The 23,869-nt window shown below is 42.4% G+C and overlaps 1 protein-coding gene and 1 long non-coding RNA gene across 6 annotated transcripts; one reads left to right on the forward strand and one right to left on the reverse strand.

Annotated features, from left to right (window-relative positions):
• Window positions 1–1,852: 1,852 nt before the first annotated feature.
• On the reverse strand, window positions 1,853–7,537 carry LOC125184429 (uncharacterized). Of its 2 annotated transcripts, XR_010830344.1 has the most exons (4): window positions 7,137–7,537; window positions 3,671–5,844; window positions 3,331–3,415; window positions 1,853–2,285 (listed from the first exon to the last, which is right to left on the reverse strand). It is a non-coding gene; the product is annotated as an uncharacterized lncRNA (long non-coding RNA). The 2 variants fall into 2 exon arrangements; XR_010830343.1 differs by lacking the exon at window positions 1,853–2,285 and having other exon boundaries at window positions 2,302–3,415.
• Window positions 3,651–22,644, forward strand: GINM1 (glycosylated integral membrane protein 1). 4 transcript variants are annotated; one of them, XM_066994184.1, is made up of 8 exons: window positions 3,651–3,806; window positions 12,190–12,249; window positions 12,442–12,538; window positions 15,579–15,730; window positions 17,709–17,865; window positions 18,624–18,754; window positions 20,153–20,316; window positions 21,729–22,644. In XM_066994184.1, the coding sequence occupies exons 1-8, from the start codon at window positions 3,696–3,698 to the stop codon at window positions 21,835–21,837; spliced, it is 981 nt and encodes a 326-aa protein (XP_066850285.1). In that variant the 5' UTR covers window positions 3,651–3,695; the 3' UTR covers window positions 21,838–22,644. The 4 variants fall into 4 exon arrangements, with proteins under 4 accessions (XP_066850285.1, XP_047932939.1, XP_047932940.1 ...); XM_048076982.2 differs by lacking the exon at window positions 3,651–3,806 and adding an exon at window positions 6,287–6,465; XM_048076983.2 differs by lacking the exon at window positions 3,651–3,806 and adding an exon at window positions 7,980–8,036.
• The last annotated feature ends 1,225 nt before the right edge of the window (window positions 22,645–23,869 follow it).

The following is a 23,869-nucleotide window of genomic DNA, read 5'->3' on the forward strand; positions in this document are numbered from 1 at the left end:
AGTGTCACCCACGGTGACTCCACCACCCCCCTGGGCAACCCGTCCCAGTGCCTGACCGCTCTTTCTGAGAAGAAATGTCTCCTCATTTCCAGCCTGAACCTCCCCCGGCACAACTTGAGGCCATTCCCTCTGGTCCTATCACTAGTTATCTGTGAGAAGAGGCTGACCCCCAGCTCCCCACACCTTCCTTTCAGGTACCTGTAGAGAGCAATGAGGTCTCCCCTGAGCCTCCTCTTCCCCAGACCAAACAACCCCAGCCCCCTCAGCCGCTCCTCACAGGACTTGTGAGCCAGGCCCTTCACCAGCTTCGTAGCCCTGCCCTGGACACAAGCACTGTCACCTCGCAGTTAGGTTATTAGTGGGTTATCAGGTCCGGTGTCTGCCTGGAGCACACTGCTAGGCACGGCTCGTAGTGCCATGGGCAACACCAAAAGAGCAGACGGGCAACCAGAATTTACTCCCTTTTAACTGATGCCATAGCATGTGCTCGGTCTTACATGATACAGCTGGAATAATTTAATTGCCTTCAAAGTACGGGATCCCATGCAAAGAACTTCGACTTGACCTTGACCTTCCTTATTTCTCATAACAATATCAAACTGTGATATGCTATGTTGAAAATAGAAATTTAATGCAATAATAGAAGTACATTTCATATTTATTAATATCATAATACTGCTATAATCAATATGCAATATTATCATAAGGCAGTGTATGAACCGATGGCTTCATATTTTCATAATATTGATACACTTCTTCTCAGAAATACTCAGGCATTGGAATGGGTTGCCCAGGGAGGTGGTGGAGTCACAGTCCTTGGGGGTGTTTAAGGTTGGACGTGGTGCTCAGGGACATAGTTTAGTGGGTGACATTGGTGGTAGGAGCATGGTTGGACCAGAGGATCTTGGAGGTCTTTTGCAACCTTAACGATTCTGTGGTTCTATGACTTCAGGCCGCACAATTTTCATCTCTTTCTGGGTCAAGCCCTGGTACTCACTGCACAATGAGTCGATTTGAGTCACGGATCTGTTGCAAAACAATTTATTTCCTATTGCTGAATCTGCCAGATTAGTGACCTGAGTTGACAGTGACCTGAGTACAGTAAAAGGGAAGCAGTGAAGGTGGGGGAGCAAAAATGTGCAGTTAGGAGTACAAAGAGATGTGTGTAGGTTGGTAAGAGCAAGATAAGTACCAGCAAAAAATAGCATCAGATCACCATGTTATAAAAGAACACCTTAATAAATAGCCAAGCAGGGAATTTACATGGTTTTCTGTTCATCATTATCCTGATGGATAATGGTCCTAGAAACTAAGTGGGCTGGTTCTGGGACCAAATCTGCACTGTAGGATGTTGTATTTGCATCCTTAGTGTGCTAGTTTTCAAAGCTGTTAGTGCTATCTAGCATTTTGCAGTGTTGCAATGTTTTGGTGAGTTTATTCCCAGTCTGCACATCAATCCTGAACTGATTTAAGACTGTTTTTAAACCATCCTGTGTGGCAGTTATTGAAGAAGAAAGCACTATAGCGCGTTTCATTTATTTACTCTGAAACTTTAAGAGGGACTTAAACAGCACATCAGTTTTATGCAAGCCGGTGCTGATTGAAGTTTAACAATTTACTTGCTATTTTGAGAGCTCATACTTTGGCCTTCAGCAAGAAAGCATACCACTTGCTTCGGCCAGACTATTATATCTCTTTTTAGTCATAAAACAAATGAGAGATGTTCAGATAAAGCCCTCAATAATACGCTTTAACTTTTGGTTACCCCTGAAGTGGTCAGGCAGTTGGACTCAATGTTGTCTGAAGGTCTCTTCCAGCTGAACTTGTGAAATACTGAAGAGAAAAGATGGGATAAAATAAACAACTGCAAAAGTTATTTAGCTATTGGTAGGAATTTTACCATTTACATTATATATTTATACATCCCCTGTGCTCTGAAACTAATGAAAGCTTGGAAAATTTGGGGAAAGAAAGTGAGAAGTAAAGTTGAAACATTTTTAATGCATTTTTTTTATTTTTAACTAAGTTCCAGGAGAATAAAAAGAAGGGAAGAAAGAGTGAGAGGACTGAAGAAAAGGACGTGCAAAAGACTAGGAGAAAAAGGAAAGAATGAAGGAAACACAAACACAGAAGCAAAATACTACTTAATAGATAATTTACCAAGAAAGTTGCAGAAGGAGACATTCAGAGACATTCAGGAAGGAACAGGTATTCCTGTATTCCATTTCAGTGAGATGCTGAATTCCTTGAGGTGAGCTGATAACCCAGCTTGAACTTTGCTGAATCTATAAATTCGACAGGTCAGCGAGCCTTGTTTCCTTGTACTTTTATATGCTCTGACACCATTAATTTTTATGCCTTTGGTACATTCAGTAAACATTTTAATCATCAACCTAACACACGAAAAACTGGAGTATTGTAGCTTGCTTTTGTGCATCTAGGACTCACCAGCCTTGTGGGGACATAACCTCCAATCTGATTTACGCATGAAGTGCAACGCGTAGTTAGGAATGTACATAACTTAAACTTCCTCCCACCAGCACATGCAAACGACTGCAAGTACTAACAAGAGTCGCATTCTTGTGGCTGCCATCCTGTCCCCAGAGACTCTTACGTGCCCCTTAAGAGACTTGGCAAAATGTCATGTTGGGGAGCTGACATGTAGATTTTTGCCTCATTAGATTGCACAGTGAACAGATCCTTTATCTATTATTTTTTTTTAATTTACTGCACACAATAGATTTACACACACACACACACACACAAAGGCAGCTGTAGGACAGGTTTAAGAGAAACTGTGTGATGTTAAAGAGAGACACTGGAAATTAAGACATCTGCTTTTATTCCTCATCCATTAGTGACTTGTACGATTACAGGGAAATCAGTTAAATCAATTTTATTTTTTCTAACATCTAAAATCGTACTAACTACTGATAATAAATGTATTTAGTGATGAAATATTTGAGGTTTTCATGTAATACACATTTCACAATATGAAAATTTCCCTTTCCAATGCCTTGTATCTCACGCCGGATGTTTATACCAGTGTGTCACGACTGCAAAGTGCGTATGAAATAACAAGCTTCTGGTTTTTATGCTTTATGTTCACCATCAACTGTGTGAGTCACAGTGCAAGATGTAGTGGGGCTACAGATTCCTTCAACGGGACGTTATTGCTGTATCCCGGCTGTATTAAAACATTACTGGGGTACCTGCTGTTTGCCACCCTTGCCGTTATAAAGTTATTATCAGAAAGCTTTTTGGTTGCCAGTGAGACGCCCTCCCTCTTTCTCGTCGCAAATAAGCCGCTGTGTGCCTCCATATACCCACCAAGGACCCGGAGACCCAGTGCGTTCCTCTTTGCCCGTGGGTTTGAGCGCTCGTCAAGTTTCCCTCTCGCCTAGCCTGAAGAACTCTTGGATCAAAAATAACAACAACAACAATCACTTCCGAGCCGCGGGAGGCCCCTTCTGAGGGGAGACCTGACCAGAGGGCCGGCTCCGGCCACCTCCCCTCGCCTCATGCCCGGCTCCTGCCAGCTCCCCTCACCCCATGCCCGGCTCCGGCCGCCTCCCCTCGCCGCATACCCGGCTCCGGCCGCCTCCCCTCGCCCCACACCGCCCCGTCTCCCCGCCCGCCCCCCGTCCCCGCCCCGCCGGCGGTGTTTCACTTTGTTTTCGTTCCCGGGTCGCAAGATGGAGGCGGCGCGGGGCCGGCCCGGGCTGCTGCTGCCGCCGCTGCTGCTGCTGCTGCCGCCGCTGGCCGCCGCGCTGCTGGGCCCGGCCGCCGCTCCGCAGCTGGGCCAGGTACCGGGCCGGGCCGGGCCGGGAGGCTCCGCGGGGCCCTCCGGGGACCGGCGGGGCTGCGGGGGGGCTCGGCTGGGCGGAGGGGGGCTGGGCGGAGGGGGGCTGTGCGCCGCGACCCCTGCCCGCAGGCAGCGCCCCGCCGCCGGGGGAGCCCCCCGGGGCGGTAGGGAAGGGCGAGGCTCGCTGACCGTGCCCGCAGTGCGCCCTGCGGGGGTTAAATGGGATTTAATGTGCCCAAAAAACGGCCGGCAGGTCGGGGGGTGGGGTGGTTACTTGTGTGCGGTACGGCGCGGTGTGCCGTGTGCCCGGCCGCGCCGTGACGGCTCGGTGCTACCGGGGGACGCGGTGCATTGGGTCCACTGCTCCTCCTCGTCATGTCTGTGCCCGTGAATTGAACCAGCGAAAGGGTACCGGCATATCGCGGGGCGTCGTGCCATCTGCTTTCCCCTTCCAGAAGCCGTGCTGTGTCTTGGTAAGCTCCGTTTGGAGTTAAATGTGGTGGCTTTTCGAGGAACAGAAGGCTTTTGGTACTGTGCGGAGACGTTCTCAGTGGGAATGAAGTGATGCGCTGTGACAGGGGTGAGCTGTGACCTGGAGAATTACGGAAGAGAGCCAGCTGCTTTTGTGTCTGTGGTTAAGTCGTGGCTAAATATGTTCCTCAAACCCTAGTAATCGTGACCTGCCAGGTGTGAGATCCCAAAGAAGGAAGAGCTCTGTCAGGTTCATAGTCACTTGTCTAGCCAGAGCAAAATTGCTGTCATGCGAGTGAGTTTATTATGGCTTCTTTTCCTCCAGAGTTCCTTCGTTTGAATAAAGCCATTCCAAGGCAGCCTGGCGCAGGCCCTGCGCTGGCACATCCTGTGCTGCAAAGCAGGATTCCTGGGCTGACTTCCTGGTCTCTGCTTCTCCTGGTGAGCCTCTGAAGAGAGATGGGCTTAGCTCTTCAAAATGGGGACCTAGATCTTCAGAGATCTATAAAAGTGTGCCTGTGCTTGAAGTCAGGTGCACGGAAGTACGAGAGGGCAGAGAAAGTTTAGGTACTTCGCAGATCCCCCTCTGAGAAAAGGAGAGCTAAGTGGGATTTGGCAAGCAGAAGCAGCAGAGGGATATAAACCTGCGCTCTTGCTGACCGTCTTCCATCCAGAAACTGTCACACTTTCACACCAAAACTTCAGCCTGGTAGTGTTAAAGCTATTTCCCACAGCGGGCAATTATACGAGACACGGAGGCACATCTGCTCATGCTGTCTTAGGATCTGAAGGCGTGAGTGAGCGTGGCACAGGGATGCCTGAGCTGGTTACGTGGAAGCCAGCTTGGGGTCAGAAACAGGGTAGGTACGTTTCAGAGTAAAGCCTGATGGAGTAACCGGGGTGTAACGCCTGGCGAGCACAGCCGTGCTGTTTGCTTGTGGGGACAGGTTTGTCCTTTCATGCTGTACTATTCGGGTGGTTTGCCAACAAAGTTTTTGCCAGTTTAGAAACATCTGCACCGTTTCAGCTTTATAGTGGTGTGGTGGTGTAAGTATGTGCAGAAAGCTCTTTCAAGAGTCAAAAAGGGAACGTGCACTTCTATTACTTTTTTTCAGTTTGAGATTTTAAAATATGTATACAAATAAGAACTCGTGTTTCCTTCTGCACTGCTTCTTTTTGTACGTACAGGATCATGTTTGATGTAAAAGGAAGAACACGTCTTGAAAGAGTTTTGAGTAGAAGAGTTGCTCTTGTCTGAGCAGGAGCTGATTTATATTAAGTAGCGTGGTAGGAGAAGAAGGGAACAGGCAGAGCGGGAATTCAGCACTCATGGGCTGGCTTCAGAAGCCACGAGCTTAACAGCTCATGGCATGGGGGCAGAAGGATCTTTCCTCAGGAAGGTTTGGGACTGCAGGTGGTCTTTTAAGCTTTTCTTTGGCTACCGTGACTGTGCACTCCATAATCCCGGGAGTACGCTGGCAGAATACTTCGGATAGCTTCACATTTTGTAGTTCTTGTGCATTGTGTGAAAGTTTACCTCCAAGTTGATGGCCATGATGTTACAAAACCTGTAATGGAAGGATTGAGGAAAGACGTTGGAATTTTGGAATAACGTGTGTGCAATTGCGTTTTGTAAGTCTGAAACACTTCTGTTGAGCTCCGGAATGTGAACGCCCCCATTGTTGTGCAATACTTGTCGTTTCTTAAATAAGCTGTTTTGAAATCTGGGCTTTTTTAAAAAATGTTAGCATGTGTGCTTTAGTTTTGCTTTCTCCTCCTGAAATTTGGACAAGCAAATCTGGATTACAGAGTGATTGATATTAGACATAAGCTTATATAAAAAAGGCATGGAATAATGCAACAAGATAACTGATCTTTGCATTAAAGGACTGTGCTTTTCTGATGCTAGGTCGAGAATTAGATTTTGTGTTCTAGATTATTTTTAACGTGCTGATAAAAACTGGCTAAAAGCACAGTGGGCTGAATGCTGTGATGTTTGTTTACTCCATTTGTCTCTAGATAATTTAGATTTAACTGTTTACTTTTGAAAAGGCTTATTTGCCTACCAGAATTTTTTAGTGCAGTTGCTTGAAAAACATTTTTTTTCAGGCTTTTGTTGACTGTAGGAAACCTCTATGTGGATAGATTGTTTCACAACACAAAAAAGTAGTCTTCACTCCATCAGCCATGTGAGTACGGATTCGGTGGGTGTAATGTATTTTAATCAAAGAAACTTTTTAATTGTGACACTCTGAAGTATTTCTTTCCTAGCTTTATCCCAGGTTCTCTATTACCAGCCTGGCACATGTTCTGAGCTTTATACTTAAAAGGCACCACATCATCTTTCCATGTATATTTGATTAAATTAAAGCAGTATGATGCAACTGTGTCCTGATGATGTGAGACTAAGCATTCGCCTTTAAAACTCCTGTTAAAATATTCATAGTGTTAGTTGATATAATAGGGAGAAAGCAAAGGCAATTAGTTCTAGGAACATACGCGGGGCTAAGGCAGGGATAAGCAGTATTATACTATGAATCATTGCAAAGCGAGGAAGCTTATTTTTCTGCTTGTTCAGAAGAGTAAAGAAAAGCAAAAGCATCATTGTGTTAGATTTGTTTACTAACAAGGATAGTTCAGCTTTGGTTACTTTAATACTGAATTTCATTGTCATATCCTAAATATTGTCATGCAGTTTAATAACGCCAAACCTCCTTTGAGAAGATTTTGTACCAAAATTTGGTAAAACGTGAGGGGCTAATTATCGTCCTGCAAACTTGTCAAGGACAGCACCGTGCCTATTTCTCAACTCAGCTATGCCTGAGTGCCTGCTCAGATTTTAGTTTTGTCCATTTCTCACCTGTTCGGCAACCTTCCTTCGACTTCACTTGTTCGTTTTGCAGGCAGGCTATCCCAGCTGTGCCTGCGCAGCTGCCGCGAGGGGATGGTCTGTCCGCCGCTCGCCGTGCAGCTGGCCATCTTGCCAGGCGCTGTGCCATCTGCTCCTAGTGCTGCCCGCTCCGCTTCCCTGCCTGCCAGCACAGACAGAGCCTCAAGAGAGAACAGCTGTCCCTGAAGTGGGCTGGCTGCTCCTGGCTCGGTCTGGAGATGGGCTTTGTGGGAGTGATGCGCTTGTGCGGGACTCAGCAGTTACCCTGTGCTGGGGGAAACTGTACAGTGCGCTGCAGCAGGTACCTACCGCCTGCCAGAGGTTATTTCATGATTCTGTAGTCAGATCTGTTTAAAGCTCCTGCATGATTAGACCAAACAGCTTTGTCTTGTGCAGCATTTTTCATGAAAGGCTGGGGTTGAGTGAAGCGTTCTCTGTAGATTTGTGTGGCATTGGTGTGGGGAGTCTTTAAGAACTAATGAATATTCCCTTTAAAAATAATGTCAGATGCTGTATGTATTCTTTCTGTCATCTTGCTCTTCTGCCACTGCTGTGTTGCCCCACTTAACTTTCCTGGGTTCTGTTGCAGCACTTGGCTGAAGAGAAAGGATTAGAAAATGATCACTACCTGCTCATCGCTATTGATTCGGATTTACAAAAATTCACTAGTTCACAAAAATCCTGTAGTGTACATTGCCACATTATTACTGCCATAGCCTAGCTTTCCAAGAAGAGAATGACGTGCATTTGTGGTGGAAGTGCTGTCTTCTTTACAGGTCCTGTGGCCATTACCTCTGTAAATATCACTGCTGGAGCACTAAAACAGCGATGAGAAGTCTTAGGAAAACTCAGGAGACACTTCTACATCCTGTAAGGGCATTAAGAACAACGGGGCAATTTCTAGTGTAAATTGCAGAGTTTTGTGTGAAGGTATTCGGCAGCACAGCGAGGGGTAAGGCGCTGTGAGTGATGGGATGGCTGTCAGTGGTAAGTTGAAAGCACGGCCTGATTCTTGGGGACCCGAATTGCTTTGTTGGGCTGTCCTTCGATTCTGACTCTCAAAGAGCAGCTTTCTCAAGTATTCCAATGAATGTTTCAAATTACAAGACTATCTGAGACTTATATGAACATTTGTGATATTGTTAATACTCAAAAATGTGTTGCAAGTGATACAAACAAGGTTTATACTCATAGTTCAGGCTTCTCCAGAACTCAGAAGAGCAATATTGTGGATTACTGCATAGGGCCCATGTCCTGCACTCAGCAGCTTTGTTATTGCAGGATTGGCTCCATTGTTTTTGATACACAAAATAAATGATGTGGAGTTACTTACTTTTCTTAGCAGTGAGGTGTGTAGCTATAAGGCCTATCTGTAAAGCTGTAAAGTGCCTTTTTTTTGTTTTCCAAGTAGTGAATTGTATTATGCTAACATAATCAAACTCTGTTGAAATTAAAGGATGTTTCATAAGTCCGTGAGTCTTCACGCCTGGAACTGGAAAGACGGTGAGATGGCCCCATCTGGGAGCACTTAGTGACGGGTGGGGGTTGCCTGGTTGGGCAGTTCACCATGGAAGCAGGATACAAGGGCTGTTGGCGGCCCCGCCTGCCTTCCTCTCACCTCAGCAGCCATTAACTACGTATGGCTCTTGAGCACGGACCCTCAGGCAGATGTCAAGGGGCCACCCACTGGGATTGTGTTAACAGGGGGAAGGAAGGCTGTGCACCACACAGACCCTGCAGTGGGTGAGCCCCCTGGCCCACATTTCACTATGTTTGGCAGTCTTGTGGCTCTTGTCCTCATGTAGACTCTGTTATAGGGTGTGTAGGGTCGGGGAGGTGGGCCCCGCTGCGTTTTGGGTGCAGACGGTCAGGAAAGACCAGTAGGAAGCCAGCGGTGAGGAACCGGTCTCTAAGGAAGAATTAAGTGAGCTGGGAGAAATAACATAAAATCAGGAAAACTGTTATTTTCTGTGGGAAGATATTGTGCAGAGTGGTGAGCAAGCTGTTCATAAAGCAAGGAAGCTTCAGGTTAGGCAAGGAAAACGTTTAATGTTAAAGATAGCTGAGCGTTAAAGTAGTTGAGGAGAGTGTGAAAATTTTGGACATCACTGGAGAGCTTTAAGAATAAGTTGAATTAGCGTCCGTCAGGAATGACATTTAGTTGGCTCTTATCTGGAAAAGGTGGTCTTCCTCTGGTCCTGGAGATGTTTCTGTATCAGTTTGCGAACGTTTGGGGCAGGAACAGTTGAAAACTAGTTATTTGTTAGCACCGAAACTTGGACATCTGCTTGAAATGTTTCATACCAAGTCTTGTCAGACTGCTTGGGCAAAACAAGAATACAATGACAGCTCAGGAACAAGTGCTTCTAGCCTGAAAAAATCAGATATGCCACTATGTGTATACAGAATACAGGCAGTCATCAGGAGAAGAAATTGTTGGCTCCAGATGGGAACCGACTGGTGGGCAAAAAGGCAAGAATATGAGTTCTCCGTCGCTTGTGAAGGGTCATGGTGTAACAGCTTTGGCAGAGGGCTGATCGTAGCCCAGAGTTTCGGGGCGGCTTTACAAACCCGTGCCACTGAGGGGCAGGGGCAGCCCCAGCACAGAGCCTGTCCAGCAGCTCGGGCCTGCGGGGTCAGCAGTCCCGTGCCTCTTCGTGTCCATTTCTTCTTGTCAGAAGAAATGTTCTTCTTTTCAGAAGAAACAGGCAAAAATGTGGAAGTTCTCCTGCCCATTTAATGAGCTGAAACGGCTTGCCGGGTTGGGGTAAAGGAGAGGGAAGGATGATGTGCTGGAGAGGAGAGATTTGCAGCCTTTCTGTGGCAGAGGCCTCTAGGTCAGCTCAGCTGTCGTGTCTGCATGCTAAGATCTACTTTTTGTAAATTTGACAGCATGGATGTGTACCGCCTAAATATTTTGATTTCTTAAACATGCAATATGCTTTTTGAGTGCAAGCTTTAAGTATATACCGTCACCTGTGACCGTGCTTTTGGATACTAAATCAGCAGAACTGACAGCTGCCTTGAAGAAGATTAATCCTCACACATATTTCACCTGGTGCATATGGTGCTCAGTTGCTGAGTGTATCTACTTTGCCCTATGCCCTTCATTATCAAATACAGCATTTGACTAAAACAAAGAGCAGGGGGATTTTCCTTCTTTTTAGTAGTAGCTATCTACCAGTCATTTCCTTTTTCTAGTAATCTCCGTGAGTCACATCGGTGGCGGTGAAAGAAGATTGCAAAATACTTTCTGGGTAAAGCAGCTCATATTTAAAGCTCAAAAACTGAAGGACTGTTAAGACTGCTGGGAAGGTCCCTTCTCTGGGCCCTTTGAATTCTATAAGGCAGAAAATACTAGGAAGTCTGAAAGAAGCACAGCTCCAGATGCTCAATAAAGTGCTAAAAGTTTAGGGGATTTTTGTTTTAAATATACAGCATTCTTAAAACATGAGGAAAAAGTGGTTTGAGGAAGTTGCAGGATGACAGAATAGATTACATCCTACTGTTATATCATTAACGTGGTTTACATATTCGTTAATAGACTGCTGGTTTTCTAAGTAAATGGATAAGTTTCATTTAATATGAATAACTTGGATTTGAGTTTTGGAGAAAAGTCAGTATAAACACCCATTTCCTAGGAGGGGCATGGAGAAAGAAATTTTATTTTTGGTCTCAGTGGCCAGAGAATTTTCCTATTGACTTTACAAATGTATCTGAAACATCAATGGCAAGTCATTTCGAACCAAAGGAAACTACTTTATTTTTAAAAAATCTGTTCTTCTTATTATTTTTTTATTTAAATCTGTATTGGATTTAAAACCATGCTTGTCATAGGAAGCCAGATTTCTGCTGGTTCGGATTTAGATGTTTTTCAGTTTGTGGTAGTTCTGGCCACCTCAGTGTACTGATTAACCCCCACTGTTTTAAGGAAATTTTTATATTGGAGTTGTACTTCAGAAGCTCTCTGCTCACTCTGTTCTGTGCTGTATACGAGTATTTCCTGCCTAAAAATCCCAAACTGAAAGCCATTAATTCATTCTCTCATTTTAAATTTTCATGAGTTGTACTTGCTTTTGAGACACAGCTCAATTTTAGTTGTTTAGTGTGAAATTTAATTAAACACAGTGCTAAAAAAAGGTGCTGAAGGTACAGAGGAGAGTTTTCCAGAGGAAAATTAAACACGGATAGAATCAATTAAGGTTCCCAAAGGGCAAATAGAGAATTTAACATTATTTCTGTGTAGATGACTCAGGAGAGTGCTGTGGCACTCATTACATTTGTCTATGTTCAAGAGAGGTTTGTTTCCAGATGTAGACTTTGTCAGGGGGCACATTTGAGAGATTTGAGGTCCCATCTGCAATAGAGCCCCTGAAATGACAAGGGATGAGATGAGAGGGACCGAATGAGGGAAACAATAAATTACAGCAATTGAGGTTTGAAAGAAGGAAATAAATCCCTATTAGCTGTGGGTTTGGAGGAGTCCTGTGTGGCATTATTTGGGAATGGTAACCAAAGAAAAAAACCAGGATTGCTGTTGATGCTGACAAAAATGAGTGTTCTTTAGTACAGGCTAACATGTATCAAATTATACTTCATCTTGAAGAGTAAGTGAAGTGTTTAATGATCTTTACAGAGACCGAGAATCTGATTTTATCTTGCTTAATCAATTCTGTTTCAGTTAATATGAGAGACTTCTTTTCCATTGTATCCATGCATAACAAGTTCTTCTGAGAATTTTGTTTGATTATTATTATCTCTATTTTAAAAATTATACTTAAAGGGGAAGCAGTCATTTTTTCTCATCAGTACTTTTTATTTTAAAAGAGGAAAAAAAGCCTTACATGGAACAAGTAAACATACTCATCTTTCTTCTTTTTGCCAGGTAGAAAGCCTGGCAACGTGCTCTGGGACTATTACGTTGCCATTCTGTCAGGATAGCATGTGAAAGTTGCCTGTGACCTATAGCTGCTTATGTGTTTTCTCATAGAAACTTACATCTCTTTTCACCATTGTTTTCCAGGAAACCATCAGAGTCAATGTTAGGATGTTGAAAAGCAATGGAGAATTTCACAAAGGACAGGTTCGTCAGTTTTTTTCATTTATTCGCTATATAAATAGAATGATGAATTAATATGCAGTGAAACATAGTCCACATGTGGATGCAAATATATTGTTTTGTCTGACTTCAGTCAGTATTAATTGTGTTCCTCTGGGAACAGAATTGTAGCATAGAGGCAGGACCGCACACTCATTCTGTCTGTTTGTCTTTCAGGTTGTTTTTAATATCACCTATGTTAATGGACAGGTATATCTAAATGATTTTCCTATGAAAAGCGGGGTTGCCCACATAACATGTCAAACAGTAATACGTGAGTATTCTCAATTTTTTTTTCCTGCTGTATTTTGATTCCCTGTTATCTAGTAACCAAACCATACAAAGTCTGCGTGTTCTCATACTCTGCTAACTTCAGCATTGTAGAAGCAAACCATTTCCCAAATTAGGAGAATTTTGCTCCTGACGTGGGTGGAAAAATAATCTCACTACCTTGTTCTCAAGTCACATTCCTTTGCTTAAATGTAAAGGGTTTCATTTGAAATTGAGACTGCCTCTCTTTTCAGAAGAGTGTTTTGCACTACAAGCTAGACAATGTAAACAGAAGGATGCAACTCCACCCTGCTAATGGCTGTGTCCCCAGGCTGGTTGGCATATATCCAAAAAGGGATTTAATAGCAAAAATATGAATTAGTGTTGGGAAGATCTTTTAATTATCTCATGTCTGACTTTAGTGGACAAAGAAGTTTCTCCTGGATAGGATATTATAGCACAAATTACTGCAGTTTTGCTAGTGTCCTGTAGTGGTTAAGGACTTCAGATAATCTTGAAACTGCTATTTTTAACACTGATTCAATTCTATACCTTTTGTAAAAGATCAGAAAGCACTGTGATTTTTGAGATACACAGAGCATACTATATAATTAATTAAGCAAGAGCAATTAAACTACTTGATTTAAGCTTCTGTTGTATTCAGAATGATCTCTTGATGGATCAGGTGCAGCAGTCTCTAGCTTGGTTTCTAAGGTCATCCTCCCTTTACATTCCGATGTTTAGTTAGAGGGTACTAATGCTTTTCTAAATTGCTTCTCTGAGCCATGACCTTGTCTCTTGAACCCTTCCTTCCCAAATATCATCAATTATTAATTTGACGCTATTTCTTTTCTGAAGTGGGAGAGCAGTAATTCACTTGTCTGTTTCGGGGATAGATATATTCCTATTGCTTCTGTGTTTTCTGTCCTAGGACAGAAAAACACGGCAACATGTCGTTTACCTGCAAGATAACTGACCCCAAAAAACCAGTTAGGATTTTATGGACTAATTCTGAGAGACTCCGAACACCCTACTGTAGTAGTTCCTGTTAATTTCTCAAACCATAGTTGTATAGCTTGCAGTGGCTACAATTACGAATGTGAATCTGAAACAATGAGAAAATTGCTGATTTGACCTGGGAGCTAGGAACCTGGAATTGTTCACCTCCATGTTTGGCTCTGGTCCTCAACACAGTGCTTCTCCTGTCTGTTACCTGTAAAATGACAGTTATACTATTTACTAACTAAATTATCAATGACAGATTCAGGTAATGTTTGTAAAAGGTTGAAGGAATTTTGAGATACTCGTTAACCTGTTAACAGAGTAGAAAAAATGCTCCTTATTAGCTGTATATAATATCAAAATTGAGCCAAACATTCATGCCCTTGAACAGTAGAGACCAAGTCTCCTGAATAGTATTCTTTTGGTGTTTTTGTTATGTTGTGCCTGGCACCAATGTCCCCACCTCAAGTTCCGACAGAGTCAAGTTTAGATGGGTGAGCATCTTCAGCTCCTATTGCTTGTAGTGGGGATTGAGCAGCCCTACACAGACAGGAAAGGTTGAACACAGGGAGCCTCAGCTGCTTGGGATATTTATGGCTTTGCTCCTTTAATGCCTGCTTGCTGCTACAAATCAGAAAACACTCAGCAAACAGGTTAATGCTCTAGCTTACACCTATTGGGAATAGCCCCACTTTTTTTCCTTCTGCCACTTATTTTTAATTGTAAGATATTCCTAATTGGTTCCAAAATGCCTTTTTCTATGTTTACAAAATCTAAATAGCTTTATGAGGAAAGGGGTCACAGCATAAAACAAATGAGCACATGGAGTTGTTCCTGCATAATGAAGGGCGCTAGCCAAGCGTTCCCCCTGGGTGCCTTGTAAGCTAGCGCTGCAGGTGACACGTAGCACTTGTGGCTTAGACACAGGGGCCATCTGAGTCTCAGTTCACCTGAAGGAGAGGCATGGTACCTGGGAGAAGGATATTAAGCTCATGGAGAAACACAGAGGGTAGGAAGGCAGTTCTCTGTGTACGAGTGGAGTGTTAGGTTGTTGAACAGCAGAAGGCTTTTCAGTAGGAAGAGAGTTTGAGGTGTCACAGTCCCACGTGAAAATGGTGGGGAGTGAGGGAGGTGCAGAAAAATACGCATGAGGGAGCCAACACTTGTCTAGCATAAGCTGTGTGTGTGGAAAAGAGCTGAAGTGCTGGAACCCAGGAACAACAGGTCTCTGGCAGCCACTTGAAGGAAAGGGTGATGCAAGTCACGCAAATATTCCAAGCAGGATGATTTTGGAGAGCATATTTATTTCAGTGTTGAGAGGAAGAATGTTATATGAATCGAGATGTTTATGCAGGGGGCTGTCTGGACTGTGGCATTACTCTTATGAACTCCTTTGGACAACTGAAATAAGAATGCAGTAATAGTGGAGCCAAAGGGTGCAGCTTAGGGTGCTTAGATGCAAACCTCAAAGGCCACATTGTTTGCAAGCTCCCCTCACTTCGGGGATCGTACAGTGCTGCTGTTGTCTGCTGTGTGTATCATGAGACTGCTCTGAGTTTGATTTGGTGATCTACTGCTAAAAACCTTGGCATCTGTTTTCCAGATTACAACTGCTTATAGTAGCAGTTACTGGAATTGTAAAGGACACCAGCCTAGTATAGGCTTTGATACAGTCGCTAAGACATCTCTGGTTTAGCATAGAATAGAATAGTTCAGTTGGAAGGGACGTACAAAGATCATCAAATCCAACTGCATTTGATTCATTTAAAACATTTGAAGCACTTGCAAAATAAAATGGTGAATTCCCAGCCCCAGCTCTAAAAAACTGAAATGAAAGGGAACGTATTTCCTTGCTAGCTATTTCTTCATTAAAACCCAGCTCTAGTGGCCCTCTGTAGTTGTAATGACTTTCCCATTGAGATGCTACCTGTGCAAAGGCACATGTACTCTATGTTAGAGTTGCATCTGTTTGCCCCTTGGAGAGTTGTGCTTTCTGGTTGGGTTGGTTTCTCTTTGAAAACCATGACATTCTGTCGTAACAGTGGAGAATGGAAGCTTGGATAACCTACCAGATCAGCAGCGCCTGGGAACTGTCAGCGTTCGCATCATGGTCCACGAGTGGCCTTTGGCATCCAGTTCTGACTTGCAGCTGATTGTCATTCAGGAAGAAGTGACAGAAATTGATGGAAGACAGGTAAATAAAAATAATACAAAAAAACAACAACACTTTGCTTGTTTTGAATTTAGGAGAGGCAAATATTAACCAGGAGTTAAAAGGTTTACGTGTAGCTAGCACAGTACTGAGGAACATGATACCAACCTGTGTAGTAGCAGAGGTGTTTCTTGAGGAGAACTCAAGTTTTAATGCTTCTATTCTTATTTTAGTAGCTAAAACTTGGATGATTTTCCATTAAGGTTGTCAGAATATCATTAACTGTCACATGCTTTTTCAAAATGTGCATTTATGCAAGGAAAGTCAAACTCACAAGCAATAATTCATTTTCAAAGTAATGTACAAAATTAATAAAAGGGGAATATGTTCATTCTGAGTTCTGAGTTTTTCCCCATTATTTATCCCAAGCTAACAAAGCATTTCAATCATGTGGCTTGCAGCAGCAACAAATTAAGCAGGTGGGCTTGTTGTGAAGGACCATCGGAGGGCTTAGCCTTAGGCTACTGTGTATGTGATCTAATTAATTGATTTGAATAAAAAACTTGATGTTGAACATGGGTTTTGAGATGAACAGAAAAAAAAAACACATATATAGCTAACTGATTTGCACAAATGGTGGTGAATGTGAGGGGCTACAATTGCAGCTGAGCTTGAAATGTACAGAGCCAAGTTCTCAAAATCACTTATAAGCTGTAGTTATTTTTCTAACTAGGAAGGTTCTGGATAGAAGAAAAGCTGCTGTCTTATATTCCGCTGCATTTTTTTATAGGAGGAGGATGATAATAACAATGATTTTTAATTAATTGCATGCCCAGCGTGTAGTACTTTTCACAGATCTGCATCATGCCAAAATTTTACTCTGTTAATGAAAATGATGATCCCACTGAGAAGGCTTTGTTTTGTTTTTTTAATGAGATTCTTATCCCACTGTTAGTTGGCTAATATGTTTTGTTTTGGTTCAGCTGTTACACAGTAGCGGTGCTGTATTTCAGATCTCAAACTGGATATCAAAATGCATATCAGGTTTGCACAGGCACCTGGTGAGAATGACCAGAAAGCTCATGCTGTTTTCTTCCTTTAAGTCAGAAGCTTTCCATCTTTCTCATTAGTTATGAGCTGACAGTAACAATCATCTTTTTCATCGCATTGTTCTGCACCTTAGAAGCAAAAGGAGACAGTTGGCCCCTATGGCTCTGAAAACACAAGTGAAACTGTATCGTAACCCACATTCCTTTCTTGCAGAAATGTATCTCTGCTGCAGTTATTGTTGTAGTCACACACTCTGGATTTCTGTCAGTTCCTGGCCTTACACTGCAGTTACCAGTGCTAGCAGTAGTTATGCTGAGTGTCTTCTATATAAATGAGGCCCGCAGTGATTGTTAAATGAAGTAGGTCCAGTGCAGTGCTGGAGGAGGAGGAAAACTATTCTGTTCTACATCAATGTGCAGTAGAACTGAATATGTGAATAAACAGTTACTCTACACTGCATTGTTGCCTGCCCTGAATAATACAAGTTCAAGGAAAAGGAGTGTAAGTTTAAGGTAAAAGAATAAAAGCAGCAATGAGTGATCTCAGTGGGATTTTTTCACTTGTATGAAAAAAAGCAACATGACTGCAAAAGCAGAAGTGTCAGTCTTGTCTCAGCAGCACACTAAATGTTTGCGTGTGTCCTTTTACTACATATATCAGTTTTCTGTGCTTTCAAATGCCTCCCTGACAAGAAGAGCTATGTAAGACTTGGTTGAAAGCCCATGGCTTGACTGTCACGTTTCTGCAGGGAGAGGGAGACCCAGTCTGTTTAGCCTGCGTTTTAATGTGGCATAGGCTGTAGAAACATGTTAAGTAAAAACAAAGAATGCTGATTCATGTTACAGCAGCTGTATGTCTAAATCATAATGGCTTGGAGTTTTCTATCACATATTGGTTTTCTTTGCCAGCCTACTTCATCCTTACTTTAAACTCAGTAAATTTAAACTCTGTACGTTTGCCTTTCTTGCAGGTTCAGCAGGAAGAAGTAACAGAAATAGATATTTTAGTGAAGGACCTGAGAGTACTTAGACATTCAAACTACACTGTCCCGTTGAAAGAAAGCATGCTGTATTCCATCCCAAGGGACAATGACATGCTATTTACACTTCCCAACCTCTCAGGAAAAGGTATCTCTCTTAGCTGTTACGTAATATTTTTAACCATAGTTAACATACTGCTTTACAGGGGCAAAAGAACAACATTATTCCCGTGTTTTGCATAGTAAAATAGTTTCTGGATTAACAGGGAAGTGTTTTTTACACCTAAATTCCACTCTTCTACACTCTGGTTATTTCTTTTGTTTTGTTTTTAAATCTGTTCTCCTCTGAATTACTTGGTGCTTGTAAACCTGCAACCCAGACATTCACATGAATTAATTTATCTCTGTGCTGTTATGGAAATTTCTGTAAAGCTCCCCCTTTTTCCTGAGACTGAAAGAGAAAATTGCAAAGGAAATACCTGTCTGGGTCACTTCCAAACCAGAGAATAGTTTAGTTAAGTTATTAAATGTGAATAACTTTAAAGCAAGAGAAGTTACTGGATACCTTAATCTTATTTTGCCTTAGTTTAGTCAAAAACTCAAGGATTTCATAGGAGATGAATATTTTTGTCTAGTTCATTACTTTTTAAACCTGGTGACAGCTGAAATTTTGCAGCTAAGGGCACATCTAAAGGCTGCGTTGTAACACTGCTGCTTCTTACCAAGTTCACTGCTAAAGTTTTAAAAAAAAAAGTTTTTTTAAAAAAAAAAAAGTTCCTTCTGTGATCTTCCTGTAAACTTAGGATAGTTGTACCATAAAGATAGAAATGCAGCATGTCTTTGCTTTCTTGATTAGAGTCAAATTAAAAAATAATCCTCCCACTAAATCTGCCTTTTCTTCTTTAGATATTCAAGATCCACTGCAAACCACCAGTCAGTACCTCATCCGGCAAGCAGAAACTACAGTGGATGAAGAGACGTTACCTGGCAAGTTACCAGAGACCCCTCTTAGGATAGAACCGCCATCTTCTTACAAGGTAGGTTTCTTGTGGTGGTGGTGGTGGTTTAATTCTAGCAACATAGCATGGATAAAGCAGACTTAATCAGTATTACAGTTTTACAGAACAGTCTTCCTTCGCTGTTTTTAGTATTGTCTTCAGAAACATGTACAAATACTAGGTTTTCCTCCTCCTTGGATATTTACAGAACAAACCAAATCACAGCATTGTAAGGATTCAGATAGGGGGGTTTTCCTTTGCGTAAAGGCCAACCAAAACATCCGTTTAAAGATACTAAGAAGGTGTGTAACATTCCTAGACCTTTGTCTTTGGTCCTCTATTTTTCATTTGAAAAAAAGCAACATGGCATATAATAACAGATTTATCAAGTAAAGAATTGCCATTCCTACTTAGCCTAGTAGGTGACTTCTCAGACGACTGTTTCGCTGCTTTGTAGTTGTTGAAGAACAGGATTTTTGGTTGTGTGAGGTGTCTAACACTAACTGATTTCCACAGAAGTCTAAGAAATCCCCGCAGCCAAACACTAAGAACAATAGACTGTTACAGACATATTCTAGGAAACTTTAAAAACCAAGAAGAAAAACAAAACAAAACCATTTCTAAATTACCCCTTAGCAGTGACAAAATGTGTTTTTTTACTGCAGTTGAAATCAAATAAGTGTCTAAATCCTGAAACGTTGTGACCTCACAGATATGTCATGAAAGTAGATTGTGATATCTACGTTATATGAGACTATTTATAATGATTTTGACTCTTGTTGAGCTTTAAATGACTTTTTTTTAAAAAATATTTTTCTTCTGGCATTGCTTAGAGGCAAGTGCTGGCCACTCTGGGAGATGAGCCATGGGTCTCACTCCTAAGAAACACGGTAGCAGCTTGAGAAATTTCAGTTCCAGATTAGGTAGAGGTGGGCTCCACACCCTCCTTTGTGGCTGAAAGAAACACATTACAGCATGCTGATTAAAGAGGATGGCAAAAATAGTATGCTGAAAGTTACCTGCTACCCCTCTCGTGGGCTTCAGTAACTCTTTGCCTGCTGCATATAGTTATGTAATCACAGCTACCCTAAGCCTAGGCCAAAATAACCCATCCTTCACCTCCTCTGTTCAAGTGTCCCTTTATTTTCCCTTTCCTTTGAGGGAACTCTTTCCAGGATGAGTCACTTCCTCAAAAATAAAACCTCCAAATAGAATAATTCAGTTGGAAGGTTCCAAACTTTGTAAAAGAAAGAGGTTTGAGTCACCAATCAACTCCATCCTCCTTTTACATATACTGAAGCATATTTATTTATTTATCTATCTATCTGTTTATTTAAGTAAAGTTATCACCATGTAATGTGATGCAGGAGTAGCCACAAAAACTGCACCTGCTATATTTTGCAACCCGTCTTTTTCTATCTACCCGTTTGGTTGTAGGTGATGTGCCAGTGGGTGGAGGACTTGAGAAAATGGCTCTGCAGATTCTGGTTTCGATCTTTACCCATCTTCTTTAATTTGATGGAAGTCGTTGTGGTTGGAGTCGTGGGAGCAGCTCTCATTCTGAAAGTCTTAAAGGTGATTTTCCCTTCCTGTGAAAACAAGTAAGTAACTTCTGCGATTTTTTTTCTCTGATGAAGACAAAGCACTACTAAAAAATCTTTTAAGTTAGAAACAGCCTTATTCTTTAGGAATACTGTGGCAACAATTGACTAAGAAGGCTGCCAGTAACTTTCCATTCCAAGCGGCCTTTTGATGCATACACATTTCAGAGGAACATGGGCAAATCTTTCATTGGAAATGTCTTAGGCTTGGTTGTCATAATGCCAATTTTTTGTCAAGTTTTCTAAGGACTACATTTTGAGACACCATTAACATAGCTTCAAGAGAGGAAGGTAGAAGCTAGAGCTAAGCCATTCCAACAGTCCTAAATCTGACATACTGTCTAGTGTTACGGTCATTACTGTAGCTATGAAAGGCCTCAAATTTGGCTTTGCAAATTTCTCCAAGTAGTATCTGTCTGTATAGGCAGCTTACAAACCCTCGGAAGTGGCGTTATCGTTCGTGGCAAAAGGTTATGAGTCAGGCTGGTCGTCTGTGAATGGCTTTATTCACTCAGCTGGGATGTTACCAGCTACACAAGTATTTTTCAGAGAAGCAAGTTTCCCAAACAAGGCATGGAAAGATAAAATGGTAACTGTAGCTGAGAATCAGTATAGGTTTAGTGCTGGAATGGGCAAGCACGAACATTTTTAAGCAACCCAAGTCAATTCAGCAAGCCCTAATCCTTGGAACCATATGTTCTTTCAGGAGAAATGACTGACAGCAAAGCATGCTTCCTCACTCCGAGCAAGCACAGCTGATACTCTCAAATAATACTGACCAGCTGTGCTTCTGAAAGGCCCTGAGCGTGGTTAATTTATATATCCACCAAGGGATAAAAATGGTCTCCGTACTTCTGACAGTGCTAGGAAAATGGAGGGTTGGCAAGTTGGGGAAGCGGGAAACTGCAGTGACAACAGATATCCTGCTTCCTCGTGACACTTCACAAAGCATGCCACCAGGTTAGAGTACTTCCTGTAACTAACCTGTTAGAGGTAGAAAAAGCGAAGAAAGTTTGTACCACAGCAGTAAATAGCTTAATACTGCAACGTGTGAGGCTTTGAACTAAGCAGAACTAGAAAATAAAGTTCTAACCAACATGATCTGTTCAGCCCAGTGCCTGACAGTCTAGCCATGGCAGAGGAAGTAGAGAAGAGAGGAAGCAGCGCGCAGTACTTTCTTCTGCAGTTGGAGCACGTGCAGCTTGTGTGTGGCTTGTCAGAGCAGTCCAAGAAGCTGAAAAGCTGGGCAGTTTTAGGCTACTTTGAAACTGATCTGAGAGCCTTCCCTGCTGATAGTTCAGACGCACAAACTGGGTCACGGGACCCCTCTGAAACAAGAGCTAGTTCTAATTTTTAGAACGCAGAATTATTTTGTATACTATTTTCTAATGCCAGGTAATCTTACCTTTCAGAGGCATCCTTCTGCTGGATCAAGTCAGCTTTGTACCTGTGATAACCATCAGCTCGCCTTCGGATGTTCCAGACAGGAAAAGCAATTTAGATGAGAAAGCATGTACTTAATGCTGTGTTGACTTTGAAGTTTGTTTTGTTTTGTTTTAATTAATGAATTTTTAGTTGACTTGAAATTTGGCACTTGATCTTAATCCCTTCTTTCCTACAAAGAAAACTTAAGTCAGTTGATTATTTGGTAAAGGGACACAGGCTGAGGCCCAAAGCTGATTTCCCTGTGCCTCTCCATAAACGTACAGCCTTTTTCAGAAGCTTCAAAATAAAACAGCTTTCTACCCTGAGGGTTACCATTGGTTTTAACTTCTGTGAAGTCACTTCTCGCGGCTCAAGTCAGGATGCTGGCTGCCTTCACACCCCTAGATCAACCAGTTCAGCTGTCCTCAGTAGTGAGATGATGAAATTCAGGGTGTCCTGAAGTCCCCAGATAGCGTTTTTCAGAAAAGGACAGAGGAGTATCACAAACATGACACGTGCCTGCAAGCTGAAACAAAGCTGCCCAACCTGGGTTCGTATCTCATAGGGTTGAGCATGCCTTGCAAGGGAAGTATCACTACCAAGCGTTTGTGTTGCTCAAGTACTCTGACATATATGCAAAACAAAGCTTAAAAAGGCAGATTTGTATTTCAAGCACTTTATACTTTTATGGCCCCTTATGCTCATAAAAATCGTCAGCACTTGTAAACTTGTAACGTGGCTTGTTCACAACGTGCTTTTTGTATTAGTGACAGCAGTACTACGTGACATCTCAACACCCCCCCCAAAAATGTACAAAAGTACTGGCTTACTAAGTAGGCTCAGTCTTCCCATACTGATTTGTACTGTTAACATTTTTCAAATAAACATTTAAATTGTTTATTAGACTGTGTTTATGTGTATGCCTATTTTCAGTTTGCAGAATGTATTAGATACATGGAACTACTTGTTTGTTTGTTTTTTTTTTTTTTTTTTAAAGTTTTTCATCGTTCTAATTTACAGGAGACACTCAGGCTCAGTGCCCTCAGAGTAGGATCCTGACCCTTGCCGGCCGGGTGCTTCAGGCAGGTGCGGAGCATGAAAGGCCCAAGCAGGGCAGATGCTCTGCTCACCTGGAACGGGCAGCAGCGACTGACAGCCCTGGAGTCACACGCAGCGCTTTCCCAGGGCTCTACTGCAAGAGCCACCACAATGGTAACGTGACTGTGTAAAACGTAACTGGTGCTAGAGCTAGAGTCATATAGACTAAGAAGGAAATTCGGTGAAAGAAAACATGACAGGTGAAATATAAGGAAACTGTTAGGACTCTAGCACAGGGATGGTGATTGCACAGACAAGAATTGTCAAAGCAAGTCTTCAACAGACAGTCCTCTTCCACGTACGTGGAAGTGTTCCTGCCACTTGGCAAACCTAGACCTAGCCACTTCATTACCACAGTTCAAACAGAAGTGATGTATAAGGCTGAAAATTAAGGAAAAAAATGAGGGAGTGGCCAGACAGCATAGAAGAATTTTTCCTTATTGCACAAACATAGTATGAATTGCAATGCAGATGGAAATTGAGCAGCTGTTAGCGTGTGCTTGTTGCATCCTTACTTGTGAAACTATAAACCAAGCACCTGCACAGCAACATGATTTAACACTGTTCTAAACAGCTGCGATGTAAATGAGTGGATAAGCCTGATAAAGTGTTGGTACTGCTTCACAAATTAGCCAATTTCCAGACTAAATAGTCCTCTTTTTTTTATGAATTGTGATCTACAAAGTTAAAAAGCACAAGGAAAGAAATACCACCATCAGTTGCAAGAAATTAAGTGAAAAAATAGTGTAAAACTTGAACAGAAGCACGGCAGTTACCACACAACATTGCTGTGCTACAGAGCCGGAGCTATCAAGTCTTAAGTTTTAGTGCTAGTGTTCTGCTTTAGTATGTCCGTGGTTTTCCCAAGTCAAAACATTTCCTGCCTTCCCAAGGAGTGCTAGTTTGAGCTGGGACAAGCCTGAACCATTTTGTAAAGCAGTTAAAAAACTCCTCACCACAGCCAACAAGTTAGGAAAGGGCAAGCGTCCTGTGCACCAGTTGTGGTAGATCACATTTTCCAGGCACAGGA

This window comes from Anser cygnoides, chromosome 3, assembly GCF_040182565.1.
Source record: "Anser cygnoides isolate HZ-2024a breed goose chromosome 3, Taihu_goose_T2T_genome, whole genome shotgun sequence".
Taxonomy (NCBI): Eukaryota; Metazoa; Chordata; class Aves; order Anseriformes; family Anatidae; genus Anser; species Anser cygnoides.